Source organism: Brachyhypopomus gauderio, chromosome 21, assembly GCF_052324685.1.
Source record: "Brachyhypopomus gauderio isolate BG-103 chromosome 21, BGAUD_0.2, whole genome shotgun sequence".
Lineage (NCBI taxonomy): Eukaryota > Metazoa > Chordata > Actinopteri > Gymnotiformes > Hypopomidae > Brachyhypopomus > Brachyhypopomus gauderio.
The window spans coordinates 10,780,647-10,797,681 of NC_135231.1; the positions used below are offsets into that span (position 1 = coordinate 10,780,647).

Below are 17,035 nucleotides of genomic sequence, written 5' to 3' on the forward strand. Positions count from 1 at the left end.
TCAGAGCTGTGTAGAGAGGACACTGTCCATTCGAGACACATTACGACGGTGTCTCACAGCTGTGTAGAGAGGACACTGTCCATTCGAGACACATTACGACGGTGTCTCAGAGCTGTGTAGAGAGGACACTGTCCATTCGAGACACATTACGACGGTGTCTCAGAGCTGTGTAGAGAGGACACTGTCCATTCGAGACACATTACGACGGTGTCTCAGAGCTGTGTAGAGAGGACACTGTCCATTCGAGACACATTACGACGGTGTCTCAGAGCTGTGTAGAGAGGACCCCCCCCTTCTCTGCAGCAGGAGAGTCTGAAAACACAGTTCAAGTACTACTGGTTTGTGTGAACAAAGGCTGTGCATAAAGTGGAGATGAAGAAGCGTGTAGGTGCGGACGAAGGCCAAGCTGCCCTCCTAAGAGATTCAATAAAATCAGGCAGTCATTAGCAGAATTCAATCAAGAGACTTACGTGATCGCCTAAGACGCCATCGGGTTCAAACGGACAAGGACACACGACCACTTTGCTGGTTAGGCACGCACGCGGTTCGACGATGGCGTCGTCACGTGTTTGATTTGACCCAGAATCAACTTTGAAAATAGGAACAGTTTTAATGGAACGAAACATGACATTTTTGTGGCTCCTTTGGCAGGCCTTACAGATACAGACAAGTTGGGATGAACAGTCATTAAAACGCTCCTCTGGGATTTCCTCTCAGATTTTTAACCTCGTTTTAATGAGGAGCGCTGGCGGCACGATGCTTATTCGCTCCTGTGCTTTTCACTTTTTTCGTTTCTCCAGCCAGATTGCTCATCAAACTCTTGTTACTGTACAAAGACAAAACAGACACAAGCAAGTCTTCACGGACCAAGTACAACAGGAAGGCTGACCGTGTGTGTGTGTGTGTGTGTGTGTGTGTGTGTGTGGGGGGGGGTTTATAATCCTAGCGACAGCCCCACGCAGCAGGTCGGGCTCCCAGTAGTCCATGCGAGTGTTCGCCTCACCTGCCAGGCTGCGTCTCCGTCCAACAAACGAGGTGTGGACGCATCACGTCTCCAGTCCTCATTAAGACAGCCGCCGGCTGAGGTGTTCAGCCAGGCGGATCCGGCCGTAATACACTGGTGAGGTGTGGACTGACAGACAGCAGAACTTTGGGCCGAAGATTTGGGCCGGTTGGGGGTTCGGAAGGGGAGGGCCGGGGAAGGTGAGCCTGCGCACGCGTGAGAGCGTTACCGTGAGAGCGTTACCGTGAGGGCGTTACCGTGAGGGCGTTACCGTGAGGGCGTTACCGTGAGGGCGTTACCGTGAGAGTGTCTCCACCCGCGAGCGCAAAGCCGGCACCAGCAAGGACGGAGCGGACATAAAACCCACAGTGGAAATGGCTAAATGGATCTGGATCTGAACAAACTGCAGGGATTATTAAACTGCCGTACGTAGCCGGAGACTCACGCATGCTGGCCCATTAACCTCAAAAGAACACGCAGAGGCGCACGTGCACAAAACCGCTGCTTCACCACCCGCACCAGAGCGCCGGCCGGCTCTGCAAACTACAATACTTCACATTTATCATTCCATGATATGATTATATAATACGACAATATATCAGTACGCCAAAAAAACGAAAGGACAAAATTATAAACCTTTCGGATCCGAGAATGGATGCAGATATTCACCCTGTTCTTGGGAGAGAGCGAGTTTAAATCCCAACAACGCGAGGAATCCAAGAGAGCATAATTGGCCTGCTTAACTGGATACTCCTCTCTCTCCTAATTAGTGCTGGCCAATCACGGGCGTCTGTCATCTAAACTTAATTGGGCGGTAAGAACTCTCTCCTAACCATGCGCACATTACAGAGTATTAAGCTGCGGAGAGATTAGCCTCGGGCTAGCCCCTCCGCGCTCACCCAGGGCTCTTCCTGCAGACTCGTGCGCTGCCTTTATCCACAAGTCAGGTGTGATGACACCGCGGCCAGTCGGCTGAATTAATTGCTCGGTGATTAAAAAATAAAGCCTGAATGAGGCAGAATGCCCGTGCAACTGGTTACACTTCCAGATTCAACATGGCATCAGAAACGAGACGACTGCTGTTAAATCCATCTGTTTACGTGCTAATCACGCTCATTTTTCCTACAGCTGACTCTTAACGGTTCTTTTCTGCGAACTCCGAATAAACAAAATCCACTGTACTCCGTTTCTGGCGACATTTTTTACGAGTGGCCTTTTTGCCATTTCTACTCGTTCACCGTTACATGGGATATGTTCCAACTTATCACAAAAGTCGCAAATATACATAACGTGTAACGTGTTGTTAAAGCTTCAAATAGTATTATGCTGCATTTCTGGTCCCATCAGTTGTCCCTACACAACGGCATCGTCTGCGCACACATCAATCTTCTGGCTGGTAGGATCCCGGTTTCCTGCACCATGTATTAATCACGCGAAAAGGCAGATGGTGCCATCGGGTTCCTCGTTTCGTTCGATAGTACCACGCGGACAATGGTTCGATAAGAACGGCTGCCGCACACGAGGGCTGGTCGTCGTCCTCGCAGACACACACTTCTGCAGCGGAGACCGCCGTGTGCTTCACTGTTAATCGGCTCTTTGGTGAGGTTTGCTCAATCTGATCTCAATCACGCTGCACTCACACCCCTGTGCACGGCGTCCCGGACCCCGAAATCCCTCTTGGACATCTCCTCCCGAAAAGGGAGTTGTCATGGTTTCAAAGTTTAATCCCCCAGCCACTGAGGGACATGATGTGAAGGTGTGGACGGTAGAGACAGAGAGGACATGATGTGAAGGTGTAGACAGTAGAGAGAGAGGGGACACGTTGTGAAGGTGTGGACAGTAGAGAGAGAGGGGACACGTTGTGAAGGTGTGGACAGTAGAGAGAGAGGGGACACGTTGTGAAGGTGTGGACAGTAGAGACAGAGGGGACACGTTGTGAAGGTGTGGACAGTAGAGACAGAGACAGAGGGGACATGCTGCAACATTTTGCCTCAAAAGTTTTCAGCGGCTTGCAGCGGCTTCCCGGCGACGTCAGTCTGTCACAGGCGGTGCTACGCTAACTAGCATATCCCCATCTGTCCTTCCTACCCCCCCCCCCCCCCAGCACTCACACCCCCCCCCCCCCCCCCCCCGACTCCGTCCCCGTCCCCTACATGTCTGGCCGGGCGGCACACGAGGAGAGTCATTATCCCACCCAGGGCAGCGGGTGAGCCTGATCTCCTCTCCTACCGCCTGCCACCGTCTCTCAGTCCTAATCACACGCTTTCTCCATCGCCCTCTCCCTTCCTCCACCTCTCCCCCCATCTTGTCCGCTGTTTGTCTGTTCCGCCTTCTCACTATTCCTCTCATTGCCGTGACCCCCCCCCCCCCCCCCCCTCACCACCTCTCTTCCCAGTGAACCCCCCCCCCCCCCCCCCCCCGTCACGGCTCCAGGATGTGCAGAAACCTCCCCGGAGGAGAGCAGGTCGGCAGCGAGACAGATCCTTTCTAATAAGGGTTTCTACTCCTTCTCCCTGCTGTCAGCACGCCGTTAAGCCAATCCGGGCCCGCGTTCGGTTAGCCGTGGCAAATGGACGAATGCCATGCGCACCCATGTACTGCCTCATCGGGACGTAATTACTCAGACACGAGATTCGCCAACAGGCCGGATCAATACCCCAGCCCACAAATAACTAACAAATACATATCCATGCTTTTCTTCCCGCTGTTTAACACAGCAAATCAATCCAAAAAGGCCCGATTCGACCGCCATCATTTACTAGCGCCACGTCCTGGTATGTCCTTTCCAATTAACGGCGAGTGCGGTGGCAAAACCGGTCCGAATTAGACGCCCGGAGCCCGCTAGATTGGAGAAGACACGGCGGGCGGCCACAGGGCGAGCGGCACGCCGGCAGCTCCGGAACCAGCTGGAAGTCTAGGGTGTCCCAGAGCGGCCCGGAGCGGCCCGGAGCGGGGCTGAGCGTCGCCGTGAGGATGAGACTCCATTAACGGAGCCCAGGCCCAGGCCCATCGATCTGTCAGAGCGCCGCGTCTGGGGCAGCGGGCACAGCGGGCACAGTGGGGTGAGGGCTGCCACGCACCAGCTTCCGAGACACGGCCAGGAGAGCCGTGCTTGGAGGGGCCATCGGCTAGATCCAGTGGGCTTTCGAACACACGCGGTGCATACAGAAGGAGGAGAGACAGACAGACAGACAGTATTATGTCACTGAGCCAGTGTCCTTGAGCTCCACACACTGAACCTGATGGAGTACGTCCACTAGTGCGCTGTTGCCTGGCTACAAGGTGCTGCACTATCGCATCGGAAGATTTATCGCAAACAAAGGGACAGCTTTAACGCGGGAGAACTTCTAAACTACAGTGTGGCTCCAGAGTCAGGCTCTGACCTTTAAGAGCCAAGAAACTTCTTTTCGGTCTCGTCAAACGTCCCCGCCCACCCCCCCCGCGGTGCCACACGGCTCCGCCCCCACCCCCCCGCGGGGCCACACGACTCCGCCCCCTTACCTTCTTGGCGGTGTTGACGCATCGCATGTAGTCTTTGGCGAGCTCGGAGCAGTGCAGCGTCTGGTCTCGGTTCTCCCTGTAGCAGAGCAGGACGCGAGACTGCAGGTCCGTGCACACCGGCTCTGTGCTGCGGGCCCTGTGGGGGTCACAGAGAGGCGGGAGGTCAGGGGGGAGGAGGTGGGAGATCGGGGGGGGCGTCCGGGCCAAATGGACGCAGCAAGGCACTAAGTATCTGGAACAATGACAGCAGAGCAAGTTCATCAGTTTGTAAACGCTCCAAGATGAGGGACTCCAGGCTGGGACAACTGCGGCAGCAATGTACACACACACACACACACACACACACACACACAAACACACACACACACACACACACACACACACACACACACACACACACACACACACACACACACACACACACACACACACACACACACACACACACACACACACACACACACATACACACACAATACATGTGGCTGCTGTGCAATTATACATAAATGATGTTAACCACAGTCTACAACCCGGGGAGGGTAAAATACACCAGAACATCTTCAGTGCACAAACACACAGCTTTGCTTTTTCACTCGTTTCCTCTCGCGCGTTCTCCCTCTCGCCGGCTTCCTCTCTGCTTTAGCACGACGAGTGAATGTGGGTTCAAGTGAACTACCGGCTGAGCGGATATTCATTCATATTACTGGTGACACTAGTGACAGAGACACAACTAGGATAAATAACCCCGTCACGGTGGAGGACGGAGCTGGAGACCTGGCAGCTTCGGAACCCTGGATCTGTAGGGCCGGCCCAACCCAAAAACCCCCCAACAGCTCCTGGTAACCCAGCAACATTTGTTCAGACGAGCAACGCTGAATGAAATGACCACCGATGAAACAAATAAGCAACTTCAAGAGTTCTCGCCTTCGGCTGCTGTCGGGTCATGGGTGTAGGACGGGAATGAGAGCTGAAGACATTCAACACAGTTCACTCAAGTTAAGCAAACCCGGCTCTTAAATATCCAACACTGTAGAGCGTGAGGCCATCTTGGATCTTCACAGATCAATCGGTGGGTCTGCACCCTGTTCCTGCCTGGTCAGCACCAGCAACTCTTCTTGGGCTCCTCGGGAGTTTCTTTTGACTGAAGAACACGTGGAGAGAAGTTCCAGGTTGATGTTCTTGCAACAAAGCGGAGTGTCAGACCCAGATGTCGCCCCGCTGACTGAAACTACCCACTTCAATTTCCCCTTGAAAGGTTTGATGACTTCTTAAAAAAGCCATTTCAAATGCTGGAACATTTTTGGCAATGAATAAATTGAAGATATTGTTTTGTGCTGCGTTATCTGACCAAGGACAAATTATGCAGAAATACACAAAATACTAAAGGATTACCAACTTTCAAGAGGCGCTGTGTGGGATTCACAGGACTCAGCAGGTTACTGGGAGACAACACTAGAAGCTCAGAATGAGTGGACATACCTCCTGCTGTTCGTGGATCACCATCACGCTCTCATTTGCATTCACATATTTTTAAAATACAATAAACTTACTTTTGCCTTATTTTCAGCTAAATGACCACTGTAGCGCCCTCTGGAGGCTGATTCACAGCAAACTTGACTGAAATGACATCCTGCTGGCAAATGAATTCAGAATCTGGGTATTGTTACTTCAGTTTTATGCCATTCAGTGTGGAAATGCTCCAACCACACATGACTGACATGTAGCATTGACACTATAGCCTGTTTATTTTGAGAATAAACACAAAACACTGCATCAAGACCAACAGTGTGGCATTTCACCTAGGACTAGTTTGACAATTGGTTTTTTTTAAATAATGGTGAACTGTACAAAAACTCTAGGGTTCAGAAAAACACTTCAAAACTCAGTCTCACACAGATTCATTATTTAAATCTAAAATCGGGTGGATCCACTTGAAACAGAATTACACAGACCAGTAGAAGTGTTTGAAAATGAGAGTAGCACCCACCGGTACCAGTTCCTAAGAAACACGTCTTAAAGATTGTGTCTGAAAATACCATTAAAGTTTCTAAAGCTCGTCAAATGTGTGCTGAAACTGACTAGCATCCTGTGACATCACACCTACAAAATGTTAACCAACACCCTCACAAAGCCCATCAGACATGTATAAATGAGGTATGTCATGGCCTGGTTATTAGGGAATTGGTCTTGTGACCAGAAGGTCGTGGGTTCGATTCCCAGACCTGAGGCCATGACTGAGGTGCCCCTGAGCAAGGCCCTTAACCCTCAATTGCTCACTTGTATAAAAATGAGATAAAAATGTAAGTCGCTCTGGATAAGGGCGTCTGCCAAATGCCGTAAATGTAAATGTATGTACTTAGCTATGTAGTTACGTCTCGAATTAACAACCTCAACGAGCGAGGAAGGATATGGATGCTATAGCACCACCTAGTGGTGCACGAGTGCCAAACGTGTTGCTCTGCCACATACAGACTTAAGAAACTTATTAATTTTGTTAACTATTTCAGGTTTATGCACTTGTGGACTGAAAAGCCAGATGTGTGTGTGCATGGTGATAAACCTAGTTTTGCTTTTCACTAATTCACGCACAAAAAATATGTGCGATTCTCTCAAATATGCTAGTTATCTCAGAATGATCCAAGCAGGTAGAGCTTAATGGTTCTTGAAGCTTTTTGTAGAATGCAAGGCCAGTCATTATTGGAAAAAAGAATGTGTTAGTGACATGGTATAGGAGTTATATAATGATGTGTCTGAGTGTGTTACAGCACCACCCACAGGTAAAATCAGACTAGCATTGTGCACCTCACTAGCTAGCAGTAAGGACTACTACCTACTCACCATGTATAATGTATAAAGCCTTACAGTCTGGTCTGGGCAATTCGTTTCAGCGAGGAATCAGAATTAGAAAATGTCGGGTTGCAGCGTCCACAGTGCCTGGAGCCCTGGTCAGGTGAGCAGAGCTAGACTGAACTAGACTGACGTCAAGGCCAGAAAACTCCTCACAGTCCGTTCAGTCCATCCAAGACCAAGATCCACAGGCCCTTTGCCAGCTGGACAGAGTTGAGGTGGAACCTACAAAGTGCAAGTTCCACAGGCCTGGCTGAATAAGACAAGCAGCGTCCATGAATACATCAAAGCAACGGCCTCCGTGGATACGCCGATGAGAGTGTGCTTCAAACAGATAAGGCGCACGGTCACCATGGAAGCGGAGAGGGTGCCATGGCAGCGTAAGCCCCTCCCACAGATAGCAGAGGGGACCAACAATCCGACCAATAGGAGGCACGGAAGCATTCCTCACGTCACCCGCCAGACCAAGCACTAGGTTGGCTGAAGGTGTGTGCATCATACCAGCGAAGACCCACAATGCAAAGCGTGAATGTGAACAAGTGTCACGAACGCAATCAAGGGCCTCGTGTATGCAATGGAGACAAGACCAAACACCCAAGATGCAAAGAAGTTTCTGACACAGCGTTAGGCAACAGGTGAGCAGTCCGTGTTGAAGCAAGACAGGTGGGTGTGCGTGAATCCGAGCAGCACCAAGGTCCAAATTATGGTGCTTAGACAACAGGGTTAGGGCATCTCCAAAACAACAGGTGTTGGAGTAGAACAGAATCTTTACTGTTACTACACACAGGTATAATGAGGTTTTAGAGGTAGAAGCATCTTGTATCTTGGTTCTTCCTGGTACGCAGTAGTTAGTATCTACCAAAAATGGTCTAAGGAAGGACAAGTGGTGATTAGCAACAGTGTCTGGGGCTCTCGGGGCTGAAGCGTGCGGGGAGTGACTGTTCAATGGTCCAGTCCCACAGAAGACCTACTGTAGCACAAACTGCTGAGGAAGTCAGCGCTCGCCGTGGCGGAGAGGTGTCAGAACACACGGTCCCTCACAGCCTGCTGCGTAGGCGTGGACTGGTCCGAGTGCGTACGCAGACACCTGTGGACCGATGAACGTTCCTACCACGTGGAGCACGTGAGCATCGGAGCTGGACCATGGAGCGAGGAATGAAGTCGCCCCGGTCTGGTGAGTCATGTTTTCGTTTACGTCATGTGGGACAGCTGGGAGTGTGTGCATCGTTTCGTAGGCGTGGAAGTTAAACAACACTCAGGCACATGATCTGAAGTGTCATGGCGGATCAGTGTATACGTTTGCAGAAGATTCCAGGAAGCAACTGCAGTGTACTGAGGGAAAAGTTCCTCCAAAGAGACGGAGAGCGACACGGCGTGCCGGAAAGAGCTTTCGGCGAACTCTGAAAGGGAGCAGAGCTGAAGCTTCACTCCACAGGTGGCACCCCGGACTCCGCTTGATTGATGACGCCACGGGAGGGCGCGCCGAAGTTCTCCGCCTCCCCAACCGGGTCGGCGCGGCTCTTCCTTTCAGAAGATCACTTGACACGAGGATTAATTGAAAGGCGAATTAAAAGGCCCGGGTTGACTTTGATTCGACTTGTTAGTCATCCTCGCAGATTCAATTAAAACACGTCGGCACGCTGCGCGAGACGCAGCGCGAGAAACGCCGCCCGCCCGCTCACCCGCACACTCTCGCCCGAACTGCGGAGGGTGAGGCAGTGGAAATAAAGCTCCATCAATGCTGCATCTATGCGTGTTAGAGAGGCCGTGCATATCAGATCCCAGTGTTTTTATCGGCATCAGAAGCCAGTTTTCGTTTTAATTACCCTCTTGGGGGGAGAGGTGGGGGGTGAGTGCACTGTAGCCACGTTCGTTTGCCATGCTAGATAAGAAACTGTGTTTTAATTTAAAATAAACTGCCTTCATCAGGAAAGGGGTAGGCTCCTGATAGCATGCGGGCTTTATTAAAGGGGCTTGAAGCAGAAAATTGGCTTGCCCGAGCCCAAAGCTGAACCGAATTAAACCAAATTGAAGGTGAGGTCTTTAATAAAAATATTAGCTGAGCTGAATGCAGCCACTTTGAAGGAGTTAGGCCTTGCTTGTTAAAGAAACACTCGTTCCCACGTTTTACATCTGTAAATAAATAACAGTGCTTAAAGATTAAAATGTTAATTATGGAAATTTTCCTATTACATGTAATCTCCTTAACGGAGCACAGAGGCGCAGAACAAAGCTCAACTTCAGAGACTCAGCAGAGATTGAAAAGCGGAGAGAGAGAAATAAAAAAAAAACATGGAAATGAAATGCAGAGAAATAAAGCAGCTACAAAAGATTGAATTAACTCAAAAACGTGGAGTGTGTATGTTGGCATGTGTGCCAAACTTCAAGCAACAAGCTCATTATTCACCACTAGAAAGGCTGCAGCGACTGCTAAGTTGTAGACATTGATGTCGAGACTCCTTTTAATTAACTAATTACGGCCAAATGTATTTCCTTCTGAACGGAGCAAACCATGACCATGGAATTATACAACTCAGATCAACACTGTGCTTACGGTGTGCATTATGTCAGACGCTTACGGCGCTTATGAAATAACTAGAGAACAACCGGAGACACGAGGAAAAAACAGGAAATCAAACCGACGGAGAGTGCAGGTCCGAGGCCTTATCAGCTCGGAGTTCAACTTGACATGTTTTTCCCCGACTCGAGGGTCTAAAATTAACTAGATTAGAGGCGGCGTTGCCTTGACCTCTCCCCAGCTCAGCTGCCAGATGAGAACCTCGTCTTATCTCTCCGACTCTCCTCCGAGGGCCCTGCTCGCACTCTGACAGCTTTTCAATTGACTGAGCACGGGAGTCCTCTCCTCTCCTCTCCACCTCTCCAGCCTTCCTCCTCTCCGGCTCCATCGTTCCTCTCCCTCCCAAACCTCCTCCCTCCCTCCCTCCCTCCCAAACCTCCTCCCTCACCCCCTATGCAATCTCACCTGCAGGGGATGGTGTTCCCACCGCGATAGGCCCCACTTAAGGTTGACAGGGCTAAGAGGGAAGAAAGGTGAAGGTGAGAGGGTGAGAGAGAGAGAGAGAGAGAGAGAGAGAGAGAGAGAGAGAGAGAGAAGGGGGTGGTATGGGAAAGTGAGGAAGCCCGAAAGACAGCAGGAGAAAGTAAAAGCAGAGTGGAAAGAGAGAGAGAGAGAGAGAGAGAGAGAGAGAGAGAGAGAGAGAGAGAAACAAGGAAGGGGCCTGACATAAGCTGATTATTATTGGGCCGGGACTTGTTGGACCAGAGGGGTTAGAGTAATCGCCGTAGCCTGCGTGCTCCTCCGTGCTCCTCCGTTCTCCTCCGTGCTCCTCCGTGCTCCTCCCCAGCCAGCCACCCCGTCAACCCGTCTGCCGTGCGAGGGGCAGGACAGGAGACCGCCTGGTCCCGCCTGGTCCCGCTACGTCCGCCACACTTTCCCATTAACGTCGGCTCTCCCTTTCTTTGAAGCTCCACTTACGTGGCGCCAATGTAAATGCACGGAGGTTCTCCCATTACGCCACCTGAAGCTTTAGTAAAAGCCGGCTGATGGAGGACCCTCGTAGGCAGAGGTGAACGCCATGTGCCCTCCCTATACCACAGGGCTCCCATAATTTTTCCCATAAACATTTCTGAAGATTATAATTTGTCCCCACCAACAGAATGTTAGAATGAAGCAAAACTACCAAAACTAACCTTAACAAATCACAACCCCACATACCAGCTTCTTGTGAACTGAAAGTTTATGTGGGGCCAGGCTCGCGACCTGTGGGCAAGTTGTCCAACTTTTCCACCCACCCATTGAGCCCAGAGATCTCCTAATGAGGGTCTTGCTTTTGAGCAACCATGAGAAGCACCCATAGGGAAACAACAGAAAAGGCTGACCAGGGCAAACTAATTGGCTTCAGCTGAGGGTAGAACTTTACTTTATAGAAAGCACGACCACGCTGAGAAGATCGGTCCCTACTGGCACACCCTCTCTCTCTCCCTCTCTCTCTCTGTCTGTCTGTCTAAACCCCCCCCCCCCCAGTGTGTGGCTCTCTCTCTCTCTCTCTCTACCTCTCTCTACCTCCCTCGCTCTTAGCTGTTGTTAAATATAAACGAGAAAAATCTGTAAAAACTAGCTAAAACTAGCTTTTCTCTCCCCTTTGAAGACATAATGGCATATGCAGAGCGTGCGGTCCCATGCAGAGCCCAGTAGCATTTCATCCTCATTAATGGAGGATTATCTTCTGTTTTAACCCGACACGTCAGAACCCCCCACGGCAGCCCCACAGGTAAACAGGTGCTGGGCCCGCTCCCCCCGGCCTCGCCCACACGCACCTGCGGCCTGCGGCATACCCGACCCTGCCCTCTCAGCCCCGCCCTGGCCTAGCCCCGCCTCCCACGCACAGCACCCCCCCCGCGGAGTGATTACAGCCCCGCATGTCTGACTCACGGGAGAGTGGGGGTGCTGGCGAGGGTTAAGGGTGGGGGGTCGCGGGGGTTGAGGGTGGGGCGGGAGGGGGGAGCTCGCACGGGGCCGAGACCAAGCCGCTTTAGTCAGGCCCGGCTGCGGGGAGATTATCCACCAGGCCTTGTCTTGCTCCACGAGTTGTGGGTGGGGGGGGGGGGGGGGGGGGGAGTCTTGAGGCTGCCCAAGTCCTCAGGGATTAAATCGGGGGGATTAAAACATCAGCAGTGAACAGGTATAAGAGCAACACTGCCAGTTAAGGCTCAGAGTGCAGCACAGCATAAATACAATTACCAACAAGTGGACTGGCAGAGGGACAGAACAGCACGGCCAGCAGAGAACAGCACTGGTCACCACGTCGCCCGGTTGAACTGAAGCCTTCATCAGCTTGTGGTGTCTTACTGCCCGTTTCAGCTGTCTAAATAAAGGCCAAGTATCTGCTGACAGCAAAGCCAATGTCAAACAAAACAACAAACGTTGCGGTTTGACATGCTCACGGTCCACGAGATGGTGGACGACATAAACAAGATGGCCGATGGGCCTGATGGGTTTTAAGAGTATGGGGAGATGTGCTAAACAATATATTCATGGGAAAGGTCTAAAAAAAAGGTCTCATGGAAAAGCCCAAATTGTATTTTTAAGTTGGTTAGTGTCACAGGTTGGCGTTTCACTAGTTTTAAAGCTTTTTTTAAGCAGTTTTGAGAGGCAAAAAAAAATCGTAATGAAATTTCGTTCAGTTCTCAGACGTTTCTCCACCATCGTTGTTCATGAATGCTTCTCAAACGTAAAAAAAAGAAAAGAAAGAAAAATCTCACTTTCACACATTTTACATTTTTGCTAGAATGTCTTTGGAGGTGTATATGTAAAAACCATCAATTCAAATATTAGATCTTTAACTGGTGCTTAGACTTAAAGGTCAAAAAAACGTTTTATTAGTCACTAGGCCCAAACTTCTAACATAAAGAACACCAAAAGCCAGCTCAGGTGAGCTTAGCCAATCTCCGTCCCTGGAGAAGCCTACACTGGCCGTTCTGAGACGCAGAGGGCGGAACAGAAGTTCACCATTCCACGCTGAACACGCCACGTGCGTCAGTCATGCTGGATTTACAAACTAAGACTGCACAGCCACTGGTTTATATGTGTGTGTGTGTGTGTGTGTGTGGCTGGCTGGTTCATCAGCCCTGAGAGAAAGACTTTTGCAGTCCAAATCCCAGAACAGCATGGATGAACACATCACTCCCCGTCCTCAGCGGGTACTGAGACCAGCTGGGAGCCTGTTTGGGCCATCAGCACGTCCACAGCCACTCAAAACACCCGCAGGTCTGAGGTAATACTAAATGTCTCGCTTTTTCCTTGATTATAGCCGTATATTGACTTGCTCCGCTATGAAATTGCAGACGCACCGAGGTTCAGAAATACAGCAAGGCTGGATGTAATATAGTGCATTAACGTTTGGCTCTGAGAGCCATTCTCACTGTTTCAACAAGAGACATGGATCTGGCAATCAGAAGTGACCCTTCAAATGTATTTTTGTAAACTGTGAGAGGTATCAGCAGCAGAAAACCCTTGTTAATAAAACACCTGCTGCATTACACACACAACTGAGGCAAATAAGGCAACAGAACTGAACATGAGCTTCAGAGCAGTGAATAATTACCCCTCTGGAAACTTCTGGAAGAAATACAGGATCATTCTGAGGACTGAAGAAGGGAGGAAGGGAGGAGAGAGAGGGAGAGAGAGAAAGAAAGGGGGAGGGAGAGAGTGAGCAAGAAAGAGAGAAAGGAAACAAACAGAAGGAAAGAGAGAGAGAGAGAGAGAGAGAGAGAGAGAGAGAGAGAGAGAGAGAGAGAGAGAGAGAGAGAGAGAGGGAGGGAGGAGAGAGGGAGAGGGAGAGAGAGGCCCAGGAGGTGTGGTGTAGTTAAATGGGGAACAGTAAGAGAGCCACAAACAATGGACGTTAATTACAGCAGCTTCAGATATCATTGCAGCCCCGAGAAAACGAACCCACGTGCCCCTCACAGGAGAAAACGAACCCACGTGCCCCTCACAGAACAAAACGAACCCACGTGCCCCTCACAGAACAAAACGAACCCACGTGCCCCTCACAGGACTAAACGAGCCCACGTGCCCCTCACAGGACTAAACGAGCCCACAAAGGACAAAACGAACCCACGTGCCCCACACAGGACAAAACGAACCCACGTGCCCCTCACAGGACTAAACGAACCCACGTGCCCCTCACAGGACTAAACGAACCCACGTGCCCCTCACAGGACTAAACGAACCCACGTGCCCCTCACAGGACTAAACGAACCCACGTGCCCCTCACAGGACTAAACGAACCCACGTGCCCCTCACAGGAGTAAATGAATGGGTCTCAGTGAATTTCAACAGCAATTTAATCTCCAGCAGTTCACCGAGCAGCTTCAGACAGGAGCGGGATGGGGGTAGAGACCCACCTCAGGAGCGTGGGGGAGGGGTTAAGGGGTTAACATCAGAGAAGAACAGTCCGCATTCCACCACGCTCACACCGTCCCTGCAGTAACCCCCGAACGGACCGTCTTCCTCCCGCGCTTTGATACTCCATTTCCTATTTCCGTTTAACGCACTCTGAGAAGACATGTTGGCAGCCCATCTCCATAGAAACCAGAGTTGGTATGGAAACACTAAAAGGAGGCTCCATACCTTTGGCCTTAACTCCACACGCAGCCCAGGTCCGCCTGAAAGACTACACAGATAGTCTTAGCTTTGTACACATGTTCGTGTGATGACTATAATTACCAAAAACATCAAAACCGCCACATGTTGAATGTACAGAACGCGTTTCCTCTGTTATGTGATCAGCAACGTGATCGTCAACGTCGTGTTCAATCACTGGCGCACTGCAAAACAGCCTTAACAGCTCGGCCTAAACCAGACTTCTCATTCCTGAGCAGTTCAAATATTTGATACAGAAAACTGCACATCCTTCCCCTCTTATGTTGACCCTTCTCATGAAACCAGATGAAATGTCGTGTAATGTTTGGTACGACACTGCCTCTCCCACTGTGATCCTTTTAATTGCACTCACGGCAATACATTTCTTTGATTAATCTAACATAAAGCTTTCTTTAATATGTGGTTTTCCTCATGGCTAAGCAACGGAAATACGTTTCCCCCGCAAATCCTAGTCCTCAATTCGTCTTAATAAGTGGGCCATAACATGCTAGGAAGAATCAAACAAAATTGGAAAAACCTTAGATGAAGTTAAACCCTCTACTTACTTGATGTGGGCCTCAGTCCTGTCCGCCACGGCGTGGAACTGATCCGTGCATGTTTTGAAGTGATTAAGGTTCTGAAAAGCGCACACACACACACACACACACACACAGGAGAGGTAATTAACTAAAAACACAGGAAGTAGAAGCTAGATGTTGTATGTTTCCTAGATCTCGTGTCGTCTCGCCGCCGTGCGCACAGACCCGGTGGTGACTCGCTGTCAGACACCTGAGAACACAGACAGGAGCCTAGGGGAGACACAGGGGAGACGCAGGGGAGACGCTTTGCTCCCCGAGACAGCCACAATCTCAAAGACGGAGATGCAGCTCAACTCATTGAGGCGCTCTGAAGCTCCTATCGGCTGTTTCTCAGAGAGGGGAGGACGAGGAAATGGTGAATGCAAAGTACACAAACAGTGGGAAGACCATCAACACTATACAGAATCCTCTCCTGTGCATACGAGGGGTTCTGGGAAGGGGGGGGGGGTTCTGACCCCGGAGAGGTTCCTTCACACTATCAGACGGGAGGACACACTGACCACTTCCATGTGAGCCACTCGTGAGCAGACGTACCTGTATCTCTCTCTCTCTCTCTCTCTCTCTCTCTCTCTCTCTCTCTCTCTCTCTCTCTCTCTCTCTCTCTCTCTCTCTCTCTCTCTCTCTCTCTCTCTCTCTCTCTCGCTACAGGAGGGGTGTCGACGGTGGAGCTCTGCTCTCTGGAGACCATTAAGAGTGCCGCTCTTTAAATGTTAATGGTTTTAATGAGGCGTCTGCAGCGCTCTAATATCAGGGAAACTGCCGGGATGATGTTACCAGGGTGAGAAGACGTGAGGTCGGGGACACGAGACACGAGCGCATTCCAGTCCCAGAGTCCCGCTGCGACGGAGCCACAAATTCACTACGCGTCACGTCTAATGCACACACTGGCACCCAGCGGGCAGCCGCAGGACACAAAAGAGATGAGCCCCCTCCCCACCGAAACAGGGCTCAGGTCCGAGGGACGGGAACAGCGTCCGAACTTGACACGGCCCGTCTCGCTGATATGCACGCACCCAAAAACGATCAGCGATTACAAGACAAAATAGTGTGTAGACAAGCACACATCCTTCTTCCCTTCCTGACCCAATGTGCTTTTATGTATATGCCATTTACGTTTGCCCGCCCTGACTGGTGCGCTCACGCCATTAAAAAGAGACTGCAACCCCCCCCCCCCCCCCCCCCCCCCCCCCCCCCCCCCGGCCCAGCATTACAGATATGCCCGTGATGAAATAGATGGATAATGACACTGTGCGTGCAATTTCTGTATGCTGATTAAATCATCAGTTTTGATCATATACCTCTTTAATTAATAAGAAGCAAGGGCTTTGGGGACAATAAAAATCACACCACGTTATCAACATGTGCTCGTTTGCTTATATACAACAGACAGGACGATCTTTCTCACCGAGGCAGAAACTGATTTAGGACCTGGCTGGATCTGACTGGCTGCTGTTAAGATTTCAAAGAGAAGTAACGTACATCAGACAACAATGTGCATGGGGGACAACAACACCATTGTCCCCTTCCAAAACCCCCAGTCCACATTATTTAATGTGAACAGGGACAGAAAGGTGAAGTACTGTACTATAAGACCATAAGCACGCTGGCCTAAAAAGTCTCATCATCCCTTCATGAGTAGCTGCGTCATTTTTAACGATCACGTTTGACGCAAAGCTCCTGCCAACTCCAGAGAGCTCACGGCCCTACGAGTTTAACCAGAAAAATTTAGCATGCAAAACTAGCTGGATGTAAAGAACCCGGAGAGACCCCCCCCCCCCCCCCCCCCTTTAATAAGCGGTTACCAAGGTCACTTCTGCATGACGTCCTTTATTTTCCCAGCTATTCTTCAGAACAATTACAACACCAGTCCTCATCAGGTTTGCTATTCAGTGCTCGGACGGCGAGAACGTGCGGCGGAAC

General features: G+C 50.6%; 1 protein-coding gene across 5 annotated transcripts in view; it reads right to left on the bottom strand.

Annotated features, from left to right (window-relative positions):
* chchd6a (coiled-coil-helix-coiled-coil-helix domain containing 6a) overlaps positions 1-17,035 on the bottom strand; it is a 52,524-nt gene that overhangs the window by 13,332 nt on the left and 22,157 nt on the right. For all 5 annotated transcript variants that reach the window (XM_076984174.1, XM_076984176.1, XM_076984172.1 and 2 more), the window contains 2 exons: positions 15,083-15,153; positions 4,505-4,640 (listed from right to left, as the gene is read on the bottom strand). In XM_076984174.1, the coding sequence (XP_076840289.1) occupies positions 4,505-4,640; positions 15,083-15,153 (207 nt within the window). The remainder of the gene's footprint in view (positions 1-4,504; positions 4,641-15,082; positions 15,154-17,035) is intronic.